The following is a 20950-nucleotide window of genomic DNA, read 5'->3' on the forward strand; positions in this document are numbered from 1 at the left end:
TTTGATTGGGATATAAGCCACTGTGTGAAGAAAGAAGAAAATTTCTCCGGCCGAAAGACGTCATGTCAAGTGGTGGTGGTTGAGTATTGAAGATAAGGGTAAAATTGAATTTTTATTTGAAGGTATTTTAGATATATTTAAAAATAGTTGCGAAAAGTAAAAGACTCGCTGTGAATAAAATTTTCCTAAATTATAAAGATAATTATCCTAATTTTCTACCAAAAAAAAAAATTTTCCTAAATTATAAAGATAATTAGGATAATTATAAAGATAAATTATCCTAATTTATCTTTCTTTTAACATAATTCAGGATATGAATTGGAGGTTATGTAAGGACCATCATTAGAAAAGAAAAATGATTCATAATTTTTTTAATATTAAACATAATCTTTTATATGAATTTTCCAGAAGATATTTTTCGATCCCAGCGGGTTCGAAAGAAGCATCTAGAGATTTCCGGAATATATATAACTTCTCGACAAATGCATAAACCTACCGCTTTAGCTCGCTTGCTTCTCTTGGATTCTACACCGTCCCGCTCTGCGAAAATCAAGCAAACACACAGCGCAAGCCTCTCGGAAAGGTTCCGGACACCAGTTGTTTCTCTCTTTGTCTCTCTCTCGTGATCTCTGAGAAAATCTCAAATGAGGTGTGTTGTCTTCCTTTCTATCGCTTCTCCGATGGCATCGTATGTATATATGTTTAGCTTGCAGTATGTTTGTAAGCAAAGGGTCTGTTTATATGCAAGTGAAAGCTTCTGTGCTTTTGGTTTTTGATCCTAACAGTTCTGTTTCCGTTTTTTTTCCTTTTAGTCTCTAGAATTTGCATAACCCTTGGAACCTTGTAGTTTTGATTACTTAAAGGGTATTTGGGTGTTTTTGTTACTAGCTCTGTGACCCTATTTTGGATTTCAGCCTTATACATATCTATCGATTGCAGCATGTTTATAGGCATGGCTCTATACATTTGCAAATAAATGCTTCTTGTTTCTCTGTTCATTTTGTTTTTTATTCTGACATTTCTGTTTCTGCATTTTCTTCTCTGTGGAATTTACCAAAACCCTAGCATCCGTTTTCTGGTTACAGAATCTTGTTGGGGCTTGTGTGGTTGTGAATACTCTTTTTCACCCAATAAGCCCTGGTGATATCCAAGGACAGCACAATCGTGCCGTAACTATCCCTCCCGAACTTTTCTGGAAAGCGGCTGTTTAGTTGTGGAAAATGTTTTCCAGTTTTCTATAAAATCTCTAGTTTTCTTTTCATATAAAATTTGAAAAATAGCTTCAAATGCTAGAAGTATAGAAAACTAATTTCCAATGTATGAACATATGTTTGAAGGAGGGGGGGGGGGGGGGGGGTCCCTTTTTGGGGGTCCCTTTTTGTAACTTGTGCTAGAGATGGAGATGTAGGTGATTTGGAAAATTTTTGTGGAAAAATGCATTTTCCAAATTTCTATTTCTTCCATTTAGCAAATTTTTGTATTTGAACAAGTTTTCTGATTTTTGGTTTTTTTGTGGAGTAATTTTTCAAAATATGGCTGTTTTCCACAGCTGAATTGCCCCTAAGTGTCTAGATGTGCTCATCCAAGATTCTACATGGCACTCAATTGTGCATGCACAAATCAGTTGAATCAAAGTAGTGTAGAACATTTTCCTTTGTATGCTTAGGGATTCTAGTCCATCCTCCATGTCAATTACAATACTGATGTTGACCCACTAGCATGATGCCTCACACAAGCCTGAGGACAAGCTATTTCCCACTTTTGAGGACCTTAGGTAGCATGCTCATTTAGGCATGCCCCCTGCAAGCCTTGCCTTGGCCACATACTATATCAAGGCACCCAACAAGCCAAGTAAGACTTGCATGCAACCCTGAGGCCTTGTGCCTTCCCATTAACACAAGCCACACATTGATATCATTACCCATATAATTGAGCTTGAGGCATGTAGCATTCAAGTCTTACAAACGTCATGTTGATCAAGGATCACTCATGCCAGTTAAGCTACATAATTTATAGGGCCAAACCTAGGCACAGGGCCGTGCCATGACATGCAACAAGCAAGGCAACACATTTATAGACTTTACATCCCAACATGTGAGACACTCATGAGAATGCACATAAGAATATTTTCCCTTGGCAGAGTTGTTGAACTAACATGGAAATCCACTATGGTACCCATCGGGCACGAAAGCTAGAGGGAACTATAACATCCTCATGGTACCCTAGCCAGCTAGATATAGGTTTTTTTAATTGAAAAATTAAATCTTTAATCATTAGATTTATTATTTTTTTTTTCAAATTTGAGCATATAATATTTATGATTGGTATTTTATTTTTAAATTTTTTATAATGGAATACAATCATATCAGTTATCTTCATTCACCGCTTACCTCATGAAACTTTTCTATATGAAGATGGCGTTGAAACTTTATCTTCTCATTCCTTCATTAGAGGGTTGTGTTAGGTAGGGCATTTGACGTAAAATTTTGTCACACTATTCTTTTACATGGATTTGTATTGCCCATGTGACATATAGAAGCCAGTTAACATTATGAATGACATCCCACTAACTGTAACTTGGTTAGAATAAGATGTAGGTGATGATGACGATGATGAAATCACTTTACATGTTAATATGTTTTTTAAATGATTTTATTTTAAAATTTTAATAATTGTTTAAGATGTGGTACATCTACATGGTTGGGTAAAGATGATTAAAAATTATATTTTAGTGATAAATTATTCTTTTAATTATTTCTAATTTTATATACATTAATCGGATAATGGATGTTCTATAAAGATGAGGAATCAATTACATTATCCAATGTGGATAGGAAGGGAAAAAGGGATGTGGGTGTGGAGATGGTGACAAGGGAGGAAGTTCTTAGCCTGAATCAGTTCATTAACATTCCTTAAGTGCTTTACCTGTGTGCCATAGAGATAAATTGTTTTTCCTAAATTCAATGTCGTTCATGTACACAAAGAATGGCATATTAAATCTTTTGTACGCATGAATATATTCTTGAATGTTGCGCAGTAAAGCACCCACATGTGCAAATACGAGTGTAACAAAGATGAAGATATTAAGATGGATGTGCGGCTATATAAGAATAGATAAAATTATAAATGATGTTATTTGTAATGAGGTTTGACTGTTTGAGTGGCTCTTATAGAATGTAAAATGCGCAAGGCACACAGTTAAGATGGTTTGCTTATATGAAAACAAAACCAATAGAGACTCATATGAGAGAAGTGGATAGAATGGAACAAGCATCTCACAAAAGAGGTAAGAGGAAGATTAAGAAAAACTTGATGGGAGATACTTAGATGTGATAGGAGTTATAAGGGTCTTGTAGAAGATAATGTCATAAATTGAAATGGCTAGTGAGCTAGAATTCATGTTGTCAATTCCCGATAGTAGGATAAAGATTTGGTATATTATTGTTGTTTGTTTGTATACTTGAATCCAACATTAAGAATGGGTTTGGGTATGAGTACGAGCTTGCATTTTGGGTTTGGACTTAGTTAAAACCTATTGACAATGTATTTAAAGGTTGCACTCAAAAGTGTTAGAATGTGACACAAGTTGTATATTATCATATAAGATATAGTTTAATTTGGGTGTTATGGGGTTTAGGGTAGGAAGGAGATCTAAATCTTCCATTCTGGTGGGAGGCCAACAATATTCTTTAAGTATCAGTATTTTGTTGTAGTTGGTAGTTAAAACATGATTTAGAGGATCCCAGTGTTTATTGTGGGCATTTTGGGTCATGGGTGCAATGTCAACACCCTTACCTCCATAAGCTGGTATTGGAGATTCCCCATTCATCTTTTAACAAATAATGCCTGTAAGCGACATAGTTAAAGGCAAACGATGCCCTAAAGGTGTTATGACATTATATAGCCTGAGGTTCTTAGGTGCTGAAAAATTCATTCACCTGAGTGAAGCAAGCTGTTAAGTAACAAATAATTAGTAAATGCATTTTATATGTAAAAGGTAATTACATAATGCATATAAGATTTCTAAAATATTTTCAATAGAATTTCTTTAATAATGTTTGAACAAATAACTCTTGCTTTATGTAAAAGTCATCATCATCAGATTATAGTTCTATATTTTCTTTATTTTCATCTCCTTTAAATTGATAACATAGTACCATCTTCCATCTCCACCGGATTAGCCTCATTCTCTTGTGAACTAGATGTAGACCTTACTGTGAGATCTAGTTTTTTTCCTTCATGTCATGTCATTATCATCAAAATCCAAATCCTCTTCTGTGACGTAGGATTATAATGGCCTTGTTGGGGATATGGCCATGGAAAGGGTTCATGTACCGACCTCATTTAATGGGATTAAGGTTTGTGATTCCTGTTACTGTTGGGTATCAAATTGCCTGAAATATTCCACCTCTTCCCACTTTCCCACAAAATATAAATGTAAGATAATTTGTTTATGGAATTTTGCCCCCCCCCCCAAAAAAAAAAAAAAAAAAAATATCTATATATTTTTAGGCTGGATCTCTTCACCACTTCCACTTGATGAAACAAGTTCATAAGCCATTTGTTGTAGTAGTAACAATATTAAAAAAATAAAAATGTAATATAATTATAATATAAATAAAGTGTTAGAACTATAGCCTAACAGAAACTAATAGCCTAATGTAACCATCAGATGCTAAAAAGGTATACCAACTATAAAGTTGAGAGAGAGAACACAATTGATAGAAGAAATACAGTGAGCAGGCATCTTTGAGCTGCAAAGACTAGACCAGAGAGAGAGGATGGCCACCTACACTCACAACTGTCTTGAGCTAGACAAGGAACATCTGATGGTTACAGCTGCCTTTATGGGCATTTTTACGGTTGTGGCCATCCTTTGGAAATTCATATTTATGGGCATCTTTACAGTTGTGACACTTGGTGCCTTTTCTGAGTCGCTCTCCTGATTGAAGCTGCCTTGCCTAGAGCTAGATAAGGAACACCTAGGCAAGAGGCAGGCGTCTCACTTGCCTTCAACTACACTGCCCATAAATATGAATTTTTGGTATGTATGTTTTTATCCTTTTAATTTACTGTGTTAACTTTTGAAAGTGTTACAATGCATGTTGTTTTATATTGAAAACATGCGTGTGCCCAAAGACCTGTGCCCCCTTACCAGCACTAGTGTTGCAATGCACCTGATAGGAAGTTTAGGTTGTAATTGTGTAAATATATGTACCTGTCTCCAGATGCTGAGCCCCTTCGAGGCTTTGGTCGCTTCCTATTTGTACAAATTTAAAATGCTTGAACTTATTCTGTATCAGTGATAGCTAATTAGGTGTAATCTGATTTGAGTTTATTATACATTGAAATTGCATATGTTAAATTTAGAAGAATCATGTTGCTTATTCTAGGAGCATTGTGATCCAACACGCCGGAAGTGCTTTGTTCAGATTACAAGATGTACCGAAGGTCCAGGGCTTATCTGGCCATTACTTCTACCTAAATGTATAGTTTATTTTCAAGTGAATGATAACTAGGATATTAGATGTTTCAGGTATTTGTCAATTATATCTATTGATTTACTGAGGATTTATTCTAGACTACGTTTCATAGTCCTGTGCTTTAGTTATAAGTATTGAACTTTGCTTTGATTGAGGCTACTTTTGGTGGTGTAATAGTCATTATCTAGTTGAAGTTGTAAGCTTTCTGGAGGGTTCACTTGTAATGCTATTTAGACCATAACTATCTTAAATGCATGGCTTGTTTGGGCAACTGCTGTTGGCTGCTCACTTCTGTTTTTATGGAGTTCACACGGAATTCAAAGTGTTACTTGACTCACTCAACCTGAGAATCTGACTCTGAGATATAGTCTGAAACATAAGCTGATTAAACAATTACATGGTTAGATGCAGCCAACCCATGTGAGGTTAGAAATGGTTTAAATTTTACTTGAAAAACTTTTGGACAATACAAACATAATTATGATTTGTGGTTATTTTCTTGTAATCAGTTTGATCAGCCTTACTGTTTTATCATTGTCCAACTGTCACTTCTATTGAATGAATTTACCCAAATCTGTAGCTTGATGATATCAGCTTTGTAAATGTGCATGTAATCCTGTTGCATATGGGACGGATCTCTTCTACTTTTATGGTGCTTGTTTTAGACAATCAAAATCATGTACCCCAAAAGAATTAAGCTAGCATACATAGGTTTTAGGTAATTTGAAAAATCTCAATCGGCTCCATTGATCTCTCTTTATTATATTGGCAAGCACACCTATGCTGTTGATTGGCTAAGCAGAGGCATGTTTTGTTTAACTTGGTTCTGTGTTGTGGCACCCAAATTTAGCTCCCACTTTAGGTGGCTAGTTCTTGTTGATGAAGCTTGTTGTCTGATTTTTTTCTACATATCTTGGTATTTCTATTGTCATAGTGAATGAGAACTTTGCATTCAGAAATGTTGATATGTTGTATCCTTGGCAAACATACTATCGTACATGCATAGGGGATCTATTGACCATATTTTTTGGGATAATGATCCCTGGGATCGCAGTCTTATTTTTTGTGATGATTCCATAAAAGGATTTCTGGATACCCGAGTGATTGTGTGGCTGGTCTTCCATTAATTCACCTATGCATGTGTATCTAATCCAAAATGTATTGTGTTTTCATTGGTGAGATTCAGAATGTTATAATGCTGGCAGGTTAAAGTCTCAGTAGCTTGAATGATTTCCGAGCTTCTTTCTATGTAGTTTTTATATATCATTTTTCTTGGAACACTTTTCTTCGGCAGTCGTCATCCTACAGTAAAGTGGGCCCAGAGGTCCGATAAGTTGTTCATCACCATTGAGCTTCCAGACGCCAAAGATGTGAAGCTTAAACTGGAGCCAGAGGGGAAATTCTTCTTTTCTGCTACGACCGGAGCAGATAACATACCTTATGAAATAGATATGGAGCTTTATGAGAAGGTTGACGTGAATGTAAGTAGCAAAAGGTCTCATTTCTCTGTGGCAGTCACATCAGTTGTAACTTTTTGAATGCAAGTGCGCTGTTATATTGACGGATGCAGGAGAGCAAGGCTAGTGTTGGCTTGAGAAACATTTGCTACCTTATAAAGAAGGCAGAGAGTAAATGGTGGGGCCGATTGTTGAAGCAGGGGGGAAAACAACCTATCTTTCTGAAAGTTGATTGGGACAAATGGGCTGATGAAGATGAAGAGCAGGATAGCAAATGTAACTTCTTTGTCCCCTTCCGCTCCCATATCTTGACCACTGTCATCTCTTGATGAAACTAACTTGACATTTTGGTTTGCAGTGGGATCTTCTGATGCAGACTTTGGTGACTTGGACTTTTCGGTTTGTAAAGATTTCTTCACATAGCCTTTAATCTAAGCCAACCTTCATTCTCATTCAATTTTCCTCCATTTTCTCAGAAACTTAACATGGGTGGCGGAGATTTTGATGGTGTTGCCGCTGACAATGATGAAGGTGGTAGGTCTGCATATTCTTGCATCCACTGGGGCACCTAAACATCCTCTATTTTCAGTTTTTGATCGAATTAAAACTGTAATATCTGCTCATTTTATAAAAAATTACTCAAAAATTTTTGTAGGCAATGATGAAAGTGACAGCGAAGAGGAAAATGCTGAGGTCTCCGGTGAAGAGACTGCACCTGGCAGTGGAGAGCCTGAGGCTAAAGCTTAATGCTGTCGTCAAAGGTGCTCTGCCATTGTGTCCTGTGAACTCTTTTCTTGTCAACCCTGGTTTTGCTCTACAATGAATGTAGAAAATATTTGCTTTGCTGAAACATTTTCTGGGGAATTACAATGCATATGATCTTTTTGATCAATGCTAAGTTGTATTTCGGCTTGTCTGTTCGATTTTGCATTAGGAATGTCCGTATCTGTACAAGAGAGGAACAAACAATCAACTTGATTTCGGGTCTCATCAATTTTATAGCAATTAAATTTGGGATAACTGTATCTGTTTTGGAAAGTGGGTGAAAATTCTATTCTACCCTTGCTTTCCCTTCAGTTCATGAATCAGCGAAGATAAAGAAACATTTGCAAAGATGAAGGATCGGCTAAGAAGATGATGAAGTGAAATCGATGAAGAAGAAAGAGAAGGGGGTCGAATTATTGTGAGCCATTGATGAAGCAGAAATAGAAGAAGATGTCACGATTTGGATTCCATTTCATCTTTGTGGATGAAGCTTCTTTTTCTCTAGCCATTGATGAAGCAGAAATATAATAATAAATTTATAATTACAATAGAGTTTTTAATTTTTAAGAGTGTATTTTCTTGAAAGACTATAATGTAGAAAATAATTATTGGCATAGTGTGTTTTTTGCGAAAATTTAGATGAGAGAGTATCGAAGAGTTCTAGACGAGAGTCTTTAAGAGACTTAGACGAGAGGATCTTTTAATTTTTTATAATTTTTTTATTCCTAAGGTTTGTTTATTTTTTGAATTTAATTCTTTTTATAAGTAGGTCATGATTTAAGATATATCATGTCACATGTGGTCCTTTAATTATTTTTTTAATGAATAATTATATTCTAAAAATTATGTGACAAAGAAAGTATTCTAGTATGAAATATGTAGCTGAGATTGTCTTTCCAAAAAAAAAAGAAGTATGAAGGGCCACAAATTGAGAATTTTTTTTTTCTTTTTTTATAAAAGAAAACTTTGTAAAATTCATTCGGTATGCCAAATGGATGGAAATTGATCCCTGTGGCATAAATTGATTGAGCTAACACAATCGCATACTACTACTATTGCTACTACTTAGGTACAACAACCTCTGACCTAACACACTCGCAATGATAATAAATCTTTTAATACATCTCTATTTACTTAATTAGAATTAAAATAAATATAAAATTTGAGATATAAGCATAACGTTTATTTAAAAAACATAAATAAATAAATAAGCAATTTAATGTGATCCCTAATCTATGCTACCTACTAGGGGTGTGTATTTGGTTATAACCGAACCGAACCAACCAAAAAATACTAACTGAATCTAACCGAATTGCATGTAATAATCGAACCGAACCGATCAATTAATTCTAACTAACCGAAATCTAAGCTAAGTTAACCGAACCGAGAACCGATAATCGATTGGGCAAAATTAGTAAAAGAAGTAACCAATTTGCAGAAATGAAATACAAGAAGAATATCCATTGAATTGATATAGAAAAATGCAAACCCATTTAGAGATTGAGAGAAATACAAATCAATTTGTGCAAAAGAAGGAAATACAAACGAAAAACCAAACAAATGAAGAAATATCAAGAAACTAACCTCATTGAGTCAAAAAAATTAAAAAATTAAAACCCTAACCTAACCTCAATACTAACCTCTATCTTGATGGTCGGTCATCGTTGATACTTGGTATGGGTTGATCGTCTAAGCACAAGAAAGGGAAAAAACAAGGAGACGAAGCATCATGCGATCGGCAACGGGAAAGGCATCGGTCTGGGTCTGATGAAAGGGACGACGATCGGTGAAGGGAAAGGCTGGAGGCGGCCGACTACTGATGGCGAAGGGAAAGGCATTGAAGGTGGAGGCGACACCGATGGCAACGGACTCGAAGGGTCTCTCTCGACATCTCGCGTCCATCTCGGTCTAGCCTTCTAGTTCCAAGTGAGTGAGAGTCTCTGCCTTGGGTGCCGTGATGTCGACGTCGGCATCAGAGGGGGCGATGGTGCCGCCGTGCCAGAGCGTCGAAGATGATGGAAAGGAGAGAGCGGAGCGAATGGAAGGATCGATTCGATCCTTCCGCCTTCTAGGTCTTCTCTCCTCTGCCTTTGCGTGACTTTTGTTTGACTTGGGTGGGGATATGGATATTTTCACTTTGCTTTATAAACCAAAAACTGTGTCGTTTTTATAAGTTCGATTCGGTTCGGTTATTTCAAGCAAAAAACTAAACTGAACCGAACACCGAAAACTGAACTTTCCAAAACAATTAATCGAATTGAAATTTTGAAAAAAAATAACCGAACCGAACTAACTGAACTTGTCGGTTCGATTCGGTTACTTCGGTTTAACCGAAATTGTGCTCACCCCTATTACCTACTTAGGAAGCATTCAGTTTAGTTATTTTTCAAATAATACATATTTATTATATTTTGTTTTTAGCCTTAATTTTTTGTATTAATTGGTTTTGTTATAATAAATGCATTTTATTTAGCACAAAATAAGAAGAAAAAAATATTTAGTCTTAACAAGGCCGGAGCCAAGATATTTAATTAATAGGATGAACAACGATAACAAGAAACGTAAAATTTAAAGTTATACAATAATTATACACATTGATAAAAATAATATTATAATATAATGTCAAAATATCATATCAAACATCATTATAATGTTTTACATAAACTCCAACATATGTTTCCTAGAAAGTTCTTTAGTTTCAAAAACAAAAATATTGTACTTACATTTAGGTCTTCACAAAATCATAGTTGTTTTCGTTGAGTTTTCCCATTCTAAAACTACTGCATAATTTTCCATTGTTAATTATATCAAATGTTTCCTTCTTAATATAAGTAATCGAATAATCATTCATCTATTGATCATCCATTCAATTGCGTAAACGATTCTTAACGAAATTCATAATTAAGAAATCTCTTTCAACGGTTGCAGTAACAACAAGAAGAATTAAAATTAACTTCACAAGTATATACACCAATGGATATACAACATTCTTTTTTGTTTAGACTAATTTCTTTACAATACCACCAATCCCATTAACTATCAAAAATTTGTTATCAGATTTTGTCATTGGCCAATGGGGGTTAACATACACAAAAGTGGGCCAATTTAATAGCTGGATTTTCGTAGATTTGATTTTTAATTTTCAGCCATAACAGAAAAAACGCATTGGCAGTCGCCATTGACTATTGTGGCTATTGGTTTCTGACGATTAAAGTCAACCACCCAACACCCTTATATGTATATATCATGGATCTGTGCTAAAAATAATTGCTGACAAACTAAAAGATTTATCTTCTTGTAGGTCGGAGCCATTTTCATTGTGAAAATATGATCATATCTAAGATTAGACGGTTGAATTTTACAAAATCAATTATTTACAGAGGTATTCTTAAGAAACAACGAAAGTGGGAGAGAGAGATAGTGTGGGAGAGATGTTAGACATTTTGCAGATTTTGGGGGAAGAGAAAGATTAATTGGGGGGCAAAAATGTAAACTCAAAATGAATACAATAAAATTTACAAAATTTTGTCTAGGTAAGGAGGGTAATTGCCTATCCCCACGATAGATCCACCATTGAGTTTTAATACATATGGGGACAAGTCTTGAGAGCCCGAAATGATGACTGATAGGCTTACTGAATGGGGGCAAAAAGACAAAATTGCCCCAGCGCCCTACTCTCTCACCTCCCCTTCCATGGATTGCCCAGCCCCTGCTTTCTCTTCTCCCCTTCCATGGAGGTCGCCTCACCTCACTGCCATCGCTGTCTCACCTCGCCGACAGTCACTGCGCAACGACTGTCGGCGAGGCAAGGCGGCGATGGCAGCGAGGCGACGGAAGCGAGGGCAGCGAGGCGCGACGGCGAGGTGGCGGCCATGGGAGGGGAGAAAAGAGAGTAGGGGCGAGGGCAGTGGCCCACTTTGCAATTTGCAAAGTGGGCAGGGACAATTTCATCTTTTTTTCCCCAATCTGTAAGCCATTCTATCATCATCTCTGGCTCTGTAAAGAACCCTACATATAGTAGCCTCCTCAACAATTTAAAAACATGATGCTTAGTCCCCAAATGTGTAAAATATCAAAATTCAGTATCTCAACTTTTAAAAATTATTACTTTAAATTTTTATTGTAACAAAATGTTAGTATATGCATAAATGTCCCGTTTCTATAAGTGAATGCCACGTCAGCCAAACACATCGGATTAAATTTAATATATAGATATGACATTTGATTCCTTAACAATTAAAAAAATTGACATTTAGTCTTTCATATAAAAAAGACAAAATTTGATACAAAAAAAAAACTCTAAAAATATTTAAAAAAGACTTAAAATAGTTAAAAAAACCTAAATTTCATAAAAAATATAAAAATCTTTAAAAAATTGATAAGAGTTTATTTTCACTTCTTATTTAAGATTTCATTTGATAGTTTGTGAACAAAATTTATAGATTCAATGACATTTTTGTTGCTTTTCATTTGAATTCTTGTTATCACAGTTTTCATTAACTTTTTTTTAATGAAGTTTGACTTTTTTTTGAATATTTTTAAGTTTTTTTTTTATGAAATTTAAGTCTTTTTTATGTAATTTTTAGGTCTTTTTATGAAATTTAGATTTTTTTAATATTTCTAATTTTTTAATGAAATTTATAAGTCTTTTATATAATTTAATTTTTTTGAATATTTTTATGTCTTTTATGAAATTTTTTGGCATTTTTGTGAAATTTTAAGTTTTTTTAAATATATATATATATATATATTTTTAAAAAAATTCAAGTCTTTCTATAAAATTAATTTTTTTAATCAAATTTAGTCTTTGTTTTCATACCAATTATCAAATATCAAAATTTTTAATTATTAAATGATCAAATGTCATATTTATATATTAAGTCTAATCTGATATGTTTCATTAATATAACATCTTATATGACGTAAATAAAGATTCTATGAATTTAAAATAATAATTTTAATAATTCATATACCATAATTTTAATATTTTACATATTAAATATTAAATATAATATTTTTAAATTATTGAATGACACATGTATTAAGCCAAATATTTGTACTTAAAAATGAAATATAACACATGTATTATCTAAAAAACAAAGGCATTTAAGGCTTCTTAATTATTGCCCCGTTAATATTATCCTATAATTAAGAACTAAATTTACAAACTACTGGGTTTACCTAAATTGCACTAATCATGTATGTGTTTTTTAAAATATCACTAACTTCCCTTAAAATAAAATATTACACAATATATAGGAAACGAAAATAGGAAACGTTTCGAAAACAGCTCTTATGAGGTGTTTTCATGCAACATAGACCCTTACTATTAGCTAAAATAAGATAATTTTCTTTAAATTCTCCAAAAAGCTCTCCTTGTGGTGGTCAATGACACTAAAAACCTACCTTATAAGAAATTCAAATCAGATACGGACCTGTAAGGAAATCCAAATCTTCGATGTAGGTTCAAAAGGACTAACGGAGTAGAAAGATTTATTGCCACCATTTGTCACCTCTACCTCAAATTAGTTTAGAGAAAAACAAAGAGAGAGATGGAAAAACCCGCCATTACAAGATTAAGAATTTCAGTAAAAATCCCGACCAGAGTTCGTTTGTAACGCAAAAGGGTTCAAAGTCAAACCCTTACCGCTGCATATTGAAGAGAGGGAGAGAGAGAGGGGTGACTAGAAACCCAATCGGGGTTCACTACAAATTGAACTAAATTTCAAAGAGGCCTGCAAATTCAACCAAATTTCAAACCTCTTTGCAGATTTGGGAGGGGGGAGAGACCAACATTGAGTAGAGAAGACTGCCTGAGAAGAAGAGGAAGACCGACGTGACCACCAGTGGCCGCTGAAGGGCTTTCACCGGACTGCAGAGTGGACGACAATGGCGCGCTCCCGGTGAAAGAAACAGAGGGAGAGGAAGATATCACAAACGAAACCAGTTTACAACGAATTTCCAAGATCACTTTACATATTCAGTAATACCATATATGTTTCTATAATTAGTGATATTTTAGTAGAACAAGCATAACTTACATGCACAAAGAAATGGTGCCAAGTACAAGAACAAATCAAAAAGAAGTTAAATGAGGGAATGGAATGAACTAGTTACTGACACCAAACAAACATTTAAGTGCAAAGATATCACGTGATCATCATCAACGTCAAAAACCTAACTCATATATATATATATATATATGATAGTGCTTGGGACTGAACACTGCAAATCCGTATCATATCCCCCAGCCGCTCTTAGGCACCAAAAACACACAAAATGCTGCCATATTTAAATTACAACATAAACCTGAAGCAGCACATCAAACAATGCATTTTCAATATACCATCCTCCCATGGTCTTATCCTACAACAAACAAGTTCTTATACTTCTACCCTTTTTCAACAAAAAAAATAATGCAGCAAAAATTACATTTTAAGTGCTGACAAGCTTAAAGCAACAAAACACAAAAAAAAAAAAAAAAAAAAAAATATAGTATGTTTTTTCACGCACATCCATTAGTTATCGGGAAGCCTGAGTTGCACTGGTTCTGATGGTGGGCGCAAAGTGCAAACCATCTCCTTTGTCTTTCCAAAATATACCTGCAGTTACACAAAGTAACTTTAGAGTTCTTATTCTATCTAGACCTAGAATTTTAGGAAATGTCAAAGGGGAAAAGGATCAGGATTAATCTCTTGACAGTGAAGGGCAAGATTTGATAGTTGGCCAATTGCTAAATATCATTTCACTATGTCACACAAAGCCAATAGAATAAAAATTAAATAGAACTTCATCAAGTACCTGATCAAGCGAATTCCTCAATTTAGCCTCCATTTCTTCTATCATCTTTCCCATGTTACATAGATGACCATCTGCCACTGAGAGGTCCATATTCATCTGTCAAGCATACGAGGAAGATGAAAAACTGATTTTACCAGAATCTTGAAAGTGTAATTGCTCGTTTAGAACTTCTTTGACAGTAAAGAACAGCACAAATCAGTATGAATAACCTGTCTTCTAATTGATCCTGACAAATTGAATACACCAGATGATTCATTATTTGTAGTCAATGAGAGCATGATAGTGCTCGTTAGACAGTAATGAGCTGTTCCCATCTCCTCTGGACTTACCTGAAAGTCAAAGAGTGCAACTTGACAGTAAGAATGAACTAATAGTGTCCTCTTAAAAAGTAAGGATCCAAAAAACAAAATAGGATTTTTTTATTTTGTTGGGAATCGGGGAGTTGCCACATGTTTATATTCTACTATGCTAGTCTCCAGCATAGGAAGTCCACCTGAACAACGTGTATAGCATCCCATGCTCCCTCCTGCAGATAGCCTCTTCTTCCATGCCCAGTCTTTGAGCCATCTTCACCCTCGAGTAATAACAGGTTAGAAAATGTAACCGAAACTTAACCAAGGGGTTTAAAAATAAAATAAGTCACCTTTCTTTATCAAGAAGCATGCTACAAAACCATCACTCTCATCTTCCCACACATATACTGATGAGATGCCACCTTCATAATACCTACCAAAATACTGATTAATCAATTTGCTACTATTACTATATTACTTAAAAATATTTGATTTATAGCTTTGCTACAGTTTTAGAACGCACTTCTAATTTTCACTAATTGAAATTATCAATTTGTTACAATTATAGAACACCATTATAAATTGAATGACTTGGAGGATGAACTGGACAAAGGGAAAATGACGCAGACGATGATTTGGCTTTTAATTGATGGTTTGGGGGAAAATTGAGGAACATTATTGAATATTATTGATAGATGAACATGAATTGGAGAATTATATAGCAATTAAAAGCCACATCATTATCCAGAACATCTTTCTTCCTGCCCAACTCATCTACCAAGTCATCATTTGGCAGAAGGCTACAATTTCTAAATGCATTCGATGATTATAACAAATTGATAAGTTCGGTCAATGAATTGCTAAAATTAAAAGTTCATTCTGAAATTGTAACAAGTCTACAAGTTCAGTATTTGTTTTGATTAATTTACCCTATTACTACTTGCTACCAAACAAAATTAAACAGGTTTAAATAAATGGCATCTATTGAGACTCATCTCTCCTAATTTAAAATCAGTTGGTCAATTCTCTTTGGCCAAAAGAACTTACAAATGGATGTGTGCATCAGTTAAAAAATAATAATAATTAAGGGATTTGCTAAATTGACCAAAATGGAGGATGAAACAATTTTCATTCTATAAACACATAAGAAAGTACAAGACTAGGTAAGTAAAGGACCTCACTGTTCACGATATATTGCAAAGACTTCATTTGCTTCAATCTCAAGTTCCCTCAATTGCGGAGAAGGATAAAGACCATCTTCCAGTGGTGGTTGGTATTTATTTGACCAAGGAGATCTACAACATTTTGGTAACCAATCATAAGATTACCAAAGTACAGTAGCAAGATGAAACAACAATGAAGGGTTGAAAAGTTTAAAACCAAATACAGATTGTTGTTTAACTGTTGATGAGTGCCAAATGAAGTTAAAGTAAATTGTTGCAGGAATAGCATGTAAGGATGTAATTAGACCATAAATTGGAAAAGTTTATCATGTCACTTTGGAAGAATATTGTCCATGTGAAAGAAACCTGATTAATTATTCATTCAGATTGTCAGCAAACTAATACCATCTGTACAAACTAAAGTTAACATGTCAAGTGAATTACAGCCATTCAGGAGGTTATCATTTACCTATAGGAATCAGCATCTCTGTTGTACTCGCATAAGATAAACTCCTTTCCACAATCTTCATCATGTAATATCTGTCCCATGGTCCAAAAGAACTTGTCAAATAAATAAATGGAAGCAATAACATGGAGAATTGAATTCTGCATAAGAACTGATATATGAAATATCAACACAGGATGAATGATATACCAATTATTGACAGTACATACCAAATTTACGCCTTTTCTCCAGAAAAGTAAATTTTATTTGTGATTGACTAAAAAATGCTGGCAGCATATAGCATGTCTTTTTTTTTTTTTCCCCCAGTAATTACCATACAGCATGTCATACTCCATAATATAGCAAAATAATAGTGAGGTTAAAGCACGTGTGTGTGTGTGTGTGTGAGTGTGAGAGAGAGAGAGAGAGGGGGGGGGGGGGGGGGATGAACCACAGATTGGAGCAATAAACATGTTGAGGCAAGGAAAAATGGTGCCTAAAGCATAAAAAAATTCAACAGTAGCAACGTGATATCAAGCCTTTATCCCACTATGCGGGCTCAACTACATGAATTCTAACTTTCCACTCATTTGTATCTATAGCTTTATATTATGTAAGGCCCATTTAATTAATATTGCACTCTTAAGTGTTTCAAACCAAGTTTTTCTTGGTCTTCCTCTACCTATTTCTCTACAGAAACAGAAAAATGAACTTAGAATGAGACTCCCACATTAGGCTTTGGGGAAGGTCAATAATCAAATTGAGAACTTCGAATCTGTTACAGAAAAGATAATAACAGATTTAAATAATCAAATTGAGAAGCCAAACTGACAAGTGTTGGTACAAGCAAGAAGAGTAAGTCATTTGTAACTTGGTGAGTCTGAAAAGCCAGCAGTAATCCAAAGGAAGTATATGGATAGAGCAATAACACATGAGCAAAGGGTGGCTTTCTATTCTTTTAGAATCCTCTGCCTTTTGCATGTTTCCCAATTATACATCTCATTTGCTACATGAAGCCACAAATTCATGTAAATAACTTTTATTTTTTCAGATAATTATTTAATTAAGAAAAATTAATCTGGATTTCTCATCATTCTCTGTCTACTCTCTCCAAGAACTTTACAGCAAAATGATCTCTGTAGGATAGGTTGGACTTGGGCAGTAATAACCTAATTCTAAGACATCCGATTAGGATATTAGGCCTTTTAATCCACACATAATATCTTCCATTTTACACCCAATAGGTGCAAATTCAAAATGGAAAAAAACATGGAAAGTAAGACAGAATGAAAGAAAAGTATCATGTACCTAGGGTTTACCGAGGGTTTAGAATGGAATTTAGGAAGGAATTGGGAAGAGATAATCAGAATGTAGAGAATTGGAGGGGGAATTAGACTGAAAGAGAGGGAAATACAAAAAGAATTGAGGGAGAAATGCAGACAAACACACAGAGAGAGAGAGAGAGAGAGAGAGAGAGAGAGAGAGAGAGAGAAGGAAACAAGAGAGTTCAGACTTGAGAGAGAAATCTGGAAATCAATTATCATTCATCCGTATGCATTTTCTAACTACCTTAGCCTATTTATAGGCTGTCAACTAAAAGGTACAAACATGAACTGCAAACTAGAGTACAATATAGTAAATGCATGTTACAATTATAGTCTTGGGGATCCTTGGGGTCTTGACAAAAAGCATCATAAAACAAACATATGCATGGTAAAAAAAAATATAAATAGCAACCAATTAGCATCAATTAAACATAGTTATAAACAAACATGGACATTATCAACTATTTGATACCACGAGCAAATAAAAAGCCAACCACCTGAAGAAATCAAGACAGATGACCATTTGGGGACTATAACATAAGAACATGACCTTTCAGAGTTGTTACTATTTCCTTGTTCCCCTTTTGCTTGTCCAGCCACAGCAACAGATGATAATTATGTAACCAAGAAATTGAATTTCAACAGAGGTAGAAACTGCAACCTTGGCAACACTATGGCCAATAAATGCATTCAAACTGAAGGCAGAGTAGAAAAATGTCTAGAAACCCTAAAAATAGAAAAGTAAAAGTAAAGTCAAAACCAAACTCAAGTTCAAATTTTTGATATCAGAAATTCTGATACCAATGAAGGGCAAAAATCGAGACAAATTGAAATTGAGGTTCTCTGTCTCCATAAATACATACAATGCGTACATTGCATGCATTAAAGAGGATAAGTGGCCCCCACGGGCATAGCCCAGCGGTTGAGACCATACATGTGTTAGTCCCAAAGAGCTCTGGATTCTAGCCGCTATATACCCGGTCAAGGTGCCGTGTTCGATTCTTACTGCTGGATTTCGTGATTTACTTCTCTTGCAGAAATCATAGGCTGCGCTGCGAGCCCTTAAGGTGAGGGATTTCACCTTTTGGTCCCAAAGAGGATAAGTGCAGAAATATGTACAGATTCAGTAGAGAGAGAACAAAAACTGTAAGACCAAATCCATAAGTACTATTCATCCGCAAGCAGAATCTGAAAACAGGGTAAAACATTTGGACATCGTAGAAAATTGAAAAGTAGATTGTTGGTTTAGAAACAAAGAAATCCAAAGGGCACCGACAGCCGTACGCAAAAAAAAAATGACAACAAAAATCAAAACAAACAAATCAAAAGAAATCTCTCTCTCTCTCTCTCTCTCTCTCTCTCTCTCTCTATATATATATATAATGCATAGACACTGCACCCAAAATTCATCGTTCCACACCTTGCGTGTACATATTTCAAGGGAGGGAGACAGCGAACCCTAGAAAGCCTAACAACAATAATCAGCAGCTTGCAAATTAGAGAAGAAACCGTCATTCTCCGCCCAAACCGCTCGTAAACGAAACGAAACATCAGATTCGAGCGCACGGAAAACAGTTACGGAACTGAAAATCCTCACCTAAAACGCCAGCGGCGAGGCGACGCTACAGAGAAGTTCCAACACAAATAAATTGACTGAAAATGACAGAAATATCTGTAGCCATGCACATTCAAACACACAGATGTATGGATGCAAAGCATTGGAAAGGAGGAGAGTGACCTGAAGAGGCTGATCGACTTGAGAGAGGAGATCGGAGGAGTGGTCCGGCAGGAGGCTAAGGAGAGCAGAAAGCGCCGTCTCTGTGTGCTTGGGCGGAATTCTTCTCATCAATCCCATCGCCGCCTCCATTTTTCCTCAATCGATTGACTACCACCACAATATCCGAACTTCACTGGATCGTGCAAAAAGAGAGAGAGAGAGTTTGGGGGAGAGAAAGAGGGCGCGTTGTTTGATCCGAGTTTCCCTCGCTTCAGATTTGTTAATCTTCGAAAGCATGTTTAGCTGCTCCGCGGTGCACTTTCGAACGCAGTGAGACCGCCTCCCAGCCACGTTCGACGCCGATATTTCCGCTCCCAAATATAGTTTTTTTTTTTACCTGAAACTCGTTACAAAGTCGAAACGGTAGCCCACCACTGCAGCGTGCAGGGTCAGGGTCAGGGTCCGGGTCCGGGTCCATCATGATGCATCATGCGTGGTATTGGCAGGCAGGTTGAAATTTCAAATCTTATAAAAAAAAAAAAATCATATTAATCCAATAAAGATAAAGTAATTATTTTAATCACTCGACAGCACACAATTTCAACTAAAAAGCTGGCCAATGCTCTCTCACCACCACCCATTTGCAGCTTTTTTTTTGTTTAAATTAAAACAAATAAAATATACAACCCGAAATAGTAACATTGCGGTTGGAGGAGTAAATTAGACATATATTCTCTTACAAATTTGAAACTTAAAGCTCATAGTGTACATAATTAAATGAAGAAAATTAAAGAAGTGAAGTTACCGACAATGGTCCCTAATATGAATCACTTGAAGAATTTGAGTATCTAATAATAGGACATCAAAGTTGGGCAGGTGGGTCATTGAAATTTGTCCACACCTTTCTTACTCAGAAAAATCAAGGCGATAAAGTACGCAATTCATTGTGATGAGAAAATTATTATTAATTTTTTTTGGCCATCCATAGAGTAAATAGAAAGTGATTATCATTAGGATTGAGGGTGCAAAACGTGAGATTGATGGTGGTAAAAAGTGAGATTACAAATTGTGATAAACTAATTTATCGTGATAATAAAACCTATCGTTCATCGCTCGTAAAAAAAGAATGATGAGTTAATATTATTAAGGGACCGCTTTGACCGTGATATAATAATACCTATTCAAATATTATTTCGATACAAGCGTTCATGATTACGTACTCAAACAAGAATGTTGACAAAACATTAATTCACTTGAAGGAGATATTATAATACTTGAGTGGATATTTATATTTTTTTGTTAACTAGCCACCATCACTTTTAACAATTTTAATGTATAAATTATTACATTTTACTTATGCAAGATGTTATAACTTTTACTCCATCGACAAGTATTTAATATATATACTACGATTCATCTCAAGTAAGTATAAGCCTAAATTTTGTTTAATAAGTGAGTATAGATGAAAAGAGAATACCCATACAAGCATGCGTCAGTAGCC

At 35.1% G+C, this 20950-nt stretch overlaps 3 protein-coding genes across 5 annotated transcripts in view; 1 reads left to right on the forward strand and 2 right to left on the reverse strand.

Moving 5' to 3' along the window:
• Positions 1 to 482: 482 nt before the first annotated feature.
• On the forward strand, positions 483 to 7960 carry LOC127800048 (co-chaperone protein p23-1-like). Of its 3 annotated transcripts, none has more exons than XM_052334445.1 (6): positions 483 to 649; positions 6778 to 6964; positions 7054 to 7216; positions 7299 to 7339; positions 7417 to 7478; positions 7596 to 7960. In XM_052334445.1, exons 1-6 carry the CDS (start codon positions 645 to 647, stop codon positions 7600 to 7602), a joined length of 465 nt encoding a protein of 154 aa, XP_052190405.1. In that variant the 5' UTR covers positions 483 to 644; the 3' UTR covers positions 7603 to 7960. The 3 variants fall into 3 exon arrangements, with proteins under 3 accessions (XP_052190405.1, XP_052190403.1, XP_052190404.1); XM_052334443.1 differs by having other exon boundaries at positions 7417 to 7474; XM_052334444.1 differs by having other exon boundaries at positions 7417 to 7471.
• A 5914-nt stretch (positions 7961 to 13874) lies between these two features.
• On the reverse strand, positions 13875 to 19621 carry LOC127799480 (probable F-actin-capping protein subunit beta). The gene is made up of 8 exons (XM_052333543.1): positions 19471 to 19621; positions 16432 to 16502; positions 15981 to 16094; positions 15150 to 15232; positions 15000 to 15073; positions 14716 to 14835; positions 14507 to 14602; positions 13875 to 14307 (listed from the first exon to the last, which is right to left on the reverse strand). The coding sequence occupies exons 1-8, from the start codon at positions 19597 to 19599 to the stop codon at positions 14224 to 14226; spliced, it is 771 nt and encodes a 256-aa protein (XP_052189503.1). The 5' UTR covers positions 19600 to 19621; the 3' UTR covers positions 13875 to 14223.
• Positions 19571 to 20950, reverse strand: part of LOC127799479 (uncharacterized) — a 49049-nt gene continuing 47669 nt past the window's right edge. Inside the window, exon 16 of the mRNA XM_052333542.1 lies at positions 19571 to 19974. The gene's annotated coding sequence lies outside the window, so the exon portion shown is untranslated. The remainder of the gene's footprint in view (positions 19975 to 20950) is intronic.

This window comes from Diospyros lotus, chromosome 4 (genome assembly GCF_014633365.1).
Source record: "Diospyros lotus cultivar Yz01 chromosome 4, ASM1463336v1, whole genome shotgun sequence".
Lineage (NCBI taxonomy): Eukaryota > Viridiplantae > Streptophyta > Magnoliopsida > Ericales > Ebenaceae > Diospyros > Diospyros lotus.

Bases quoted from the DNA above. Each gene is read 5' to 3' on its own strand.
- LOC127800048 (XM_052334443.1), top strand. The intron at 6,965-7,053 runs GTAAGTAGCAAA...TGACGGATGCAG, and splicing joins ATGAGAAGGTTGACGTGAAT to GAGAGCAAGGCTAGTGTTGG. The intron at 7,475-7,595 runs GTAGGTCTGCAT...AAATTTTTGTAG, and splicing joins CGCTGACAATGATGAAGGTG to GCAATGATGAAAGTGACAGC.
- LOC127799480 (XM_052333543.1), bottom strand. From the start codon at position 19,599: ATGGAGGCGGCGATGGGATTGATGAGAAGAATTCCGCCCAAGCACACA. The intron at 16,095-16,431 runs GTAAATGATAAC...AAAATGTTGTAG, and splicing joins AGAGATGCTGATTCCTATAG to ATCTCCTTGGTCAAATAAAT. The intron at 15,233-15,980 runs GTGAGGTCCTTT...GTATTTTGGTAG, and splicing joins TTTGCAATATATCGTGAACA to GTATTATGAAGGTGGCATCT.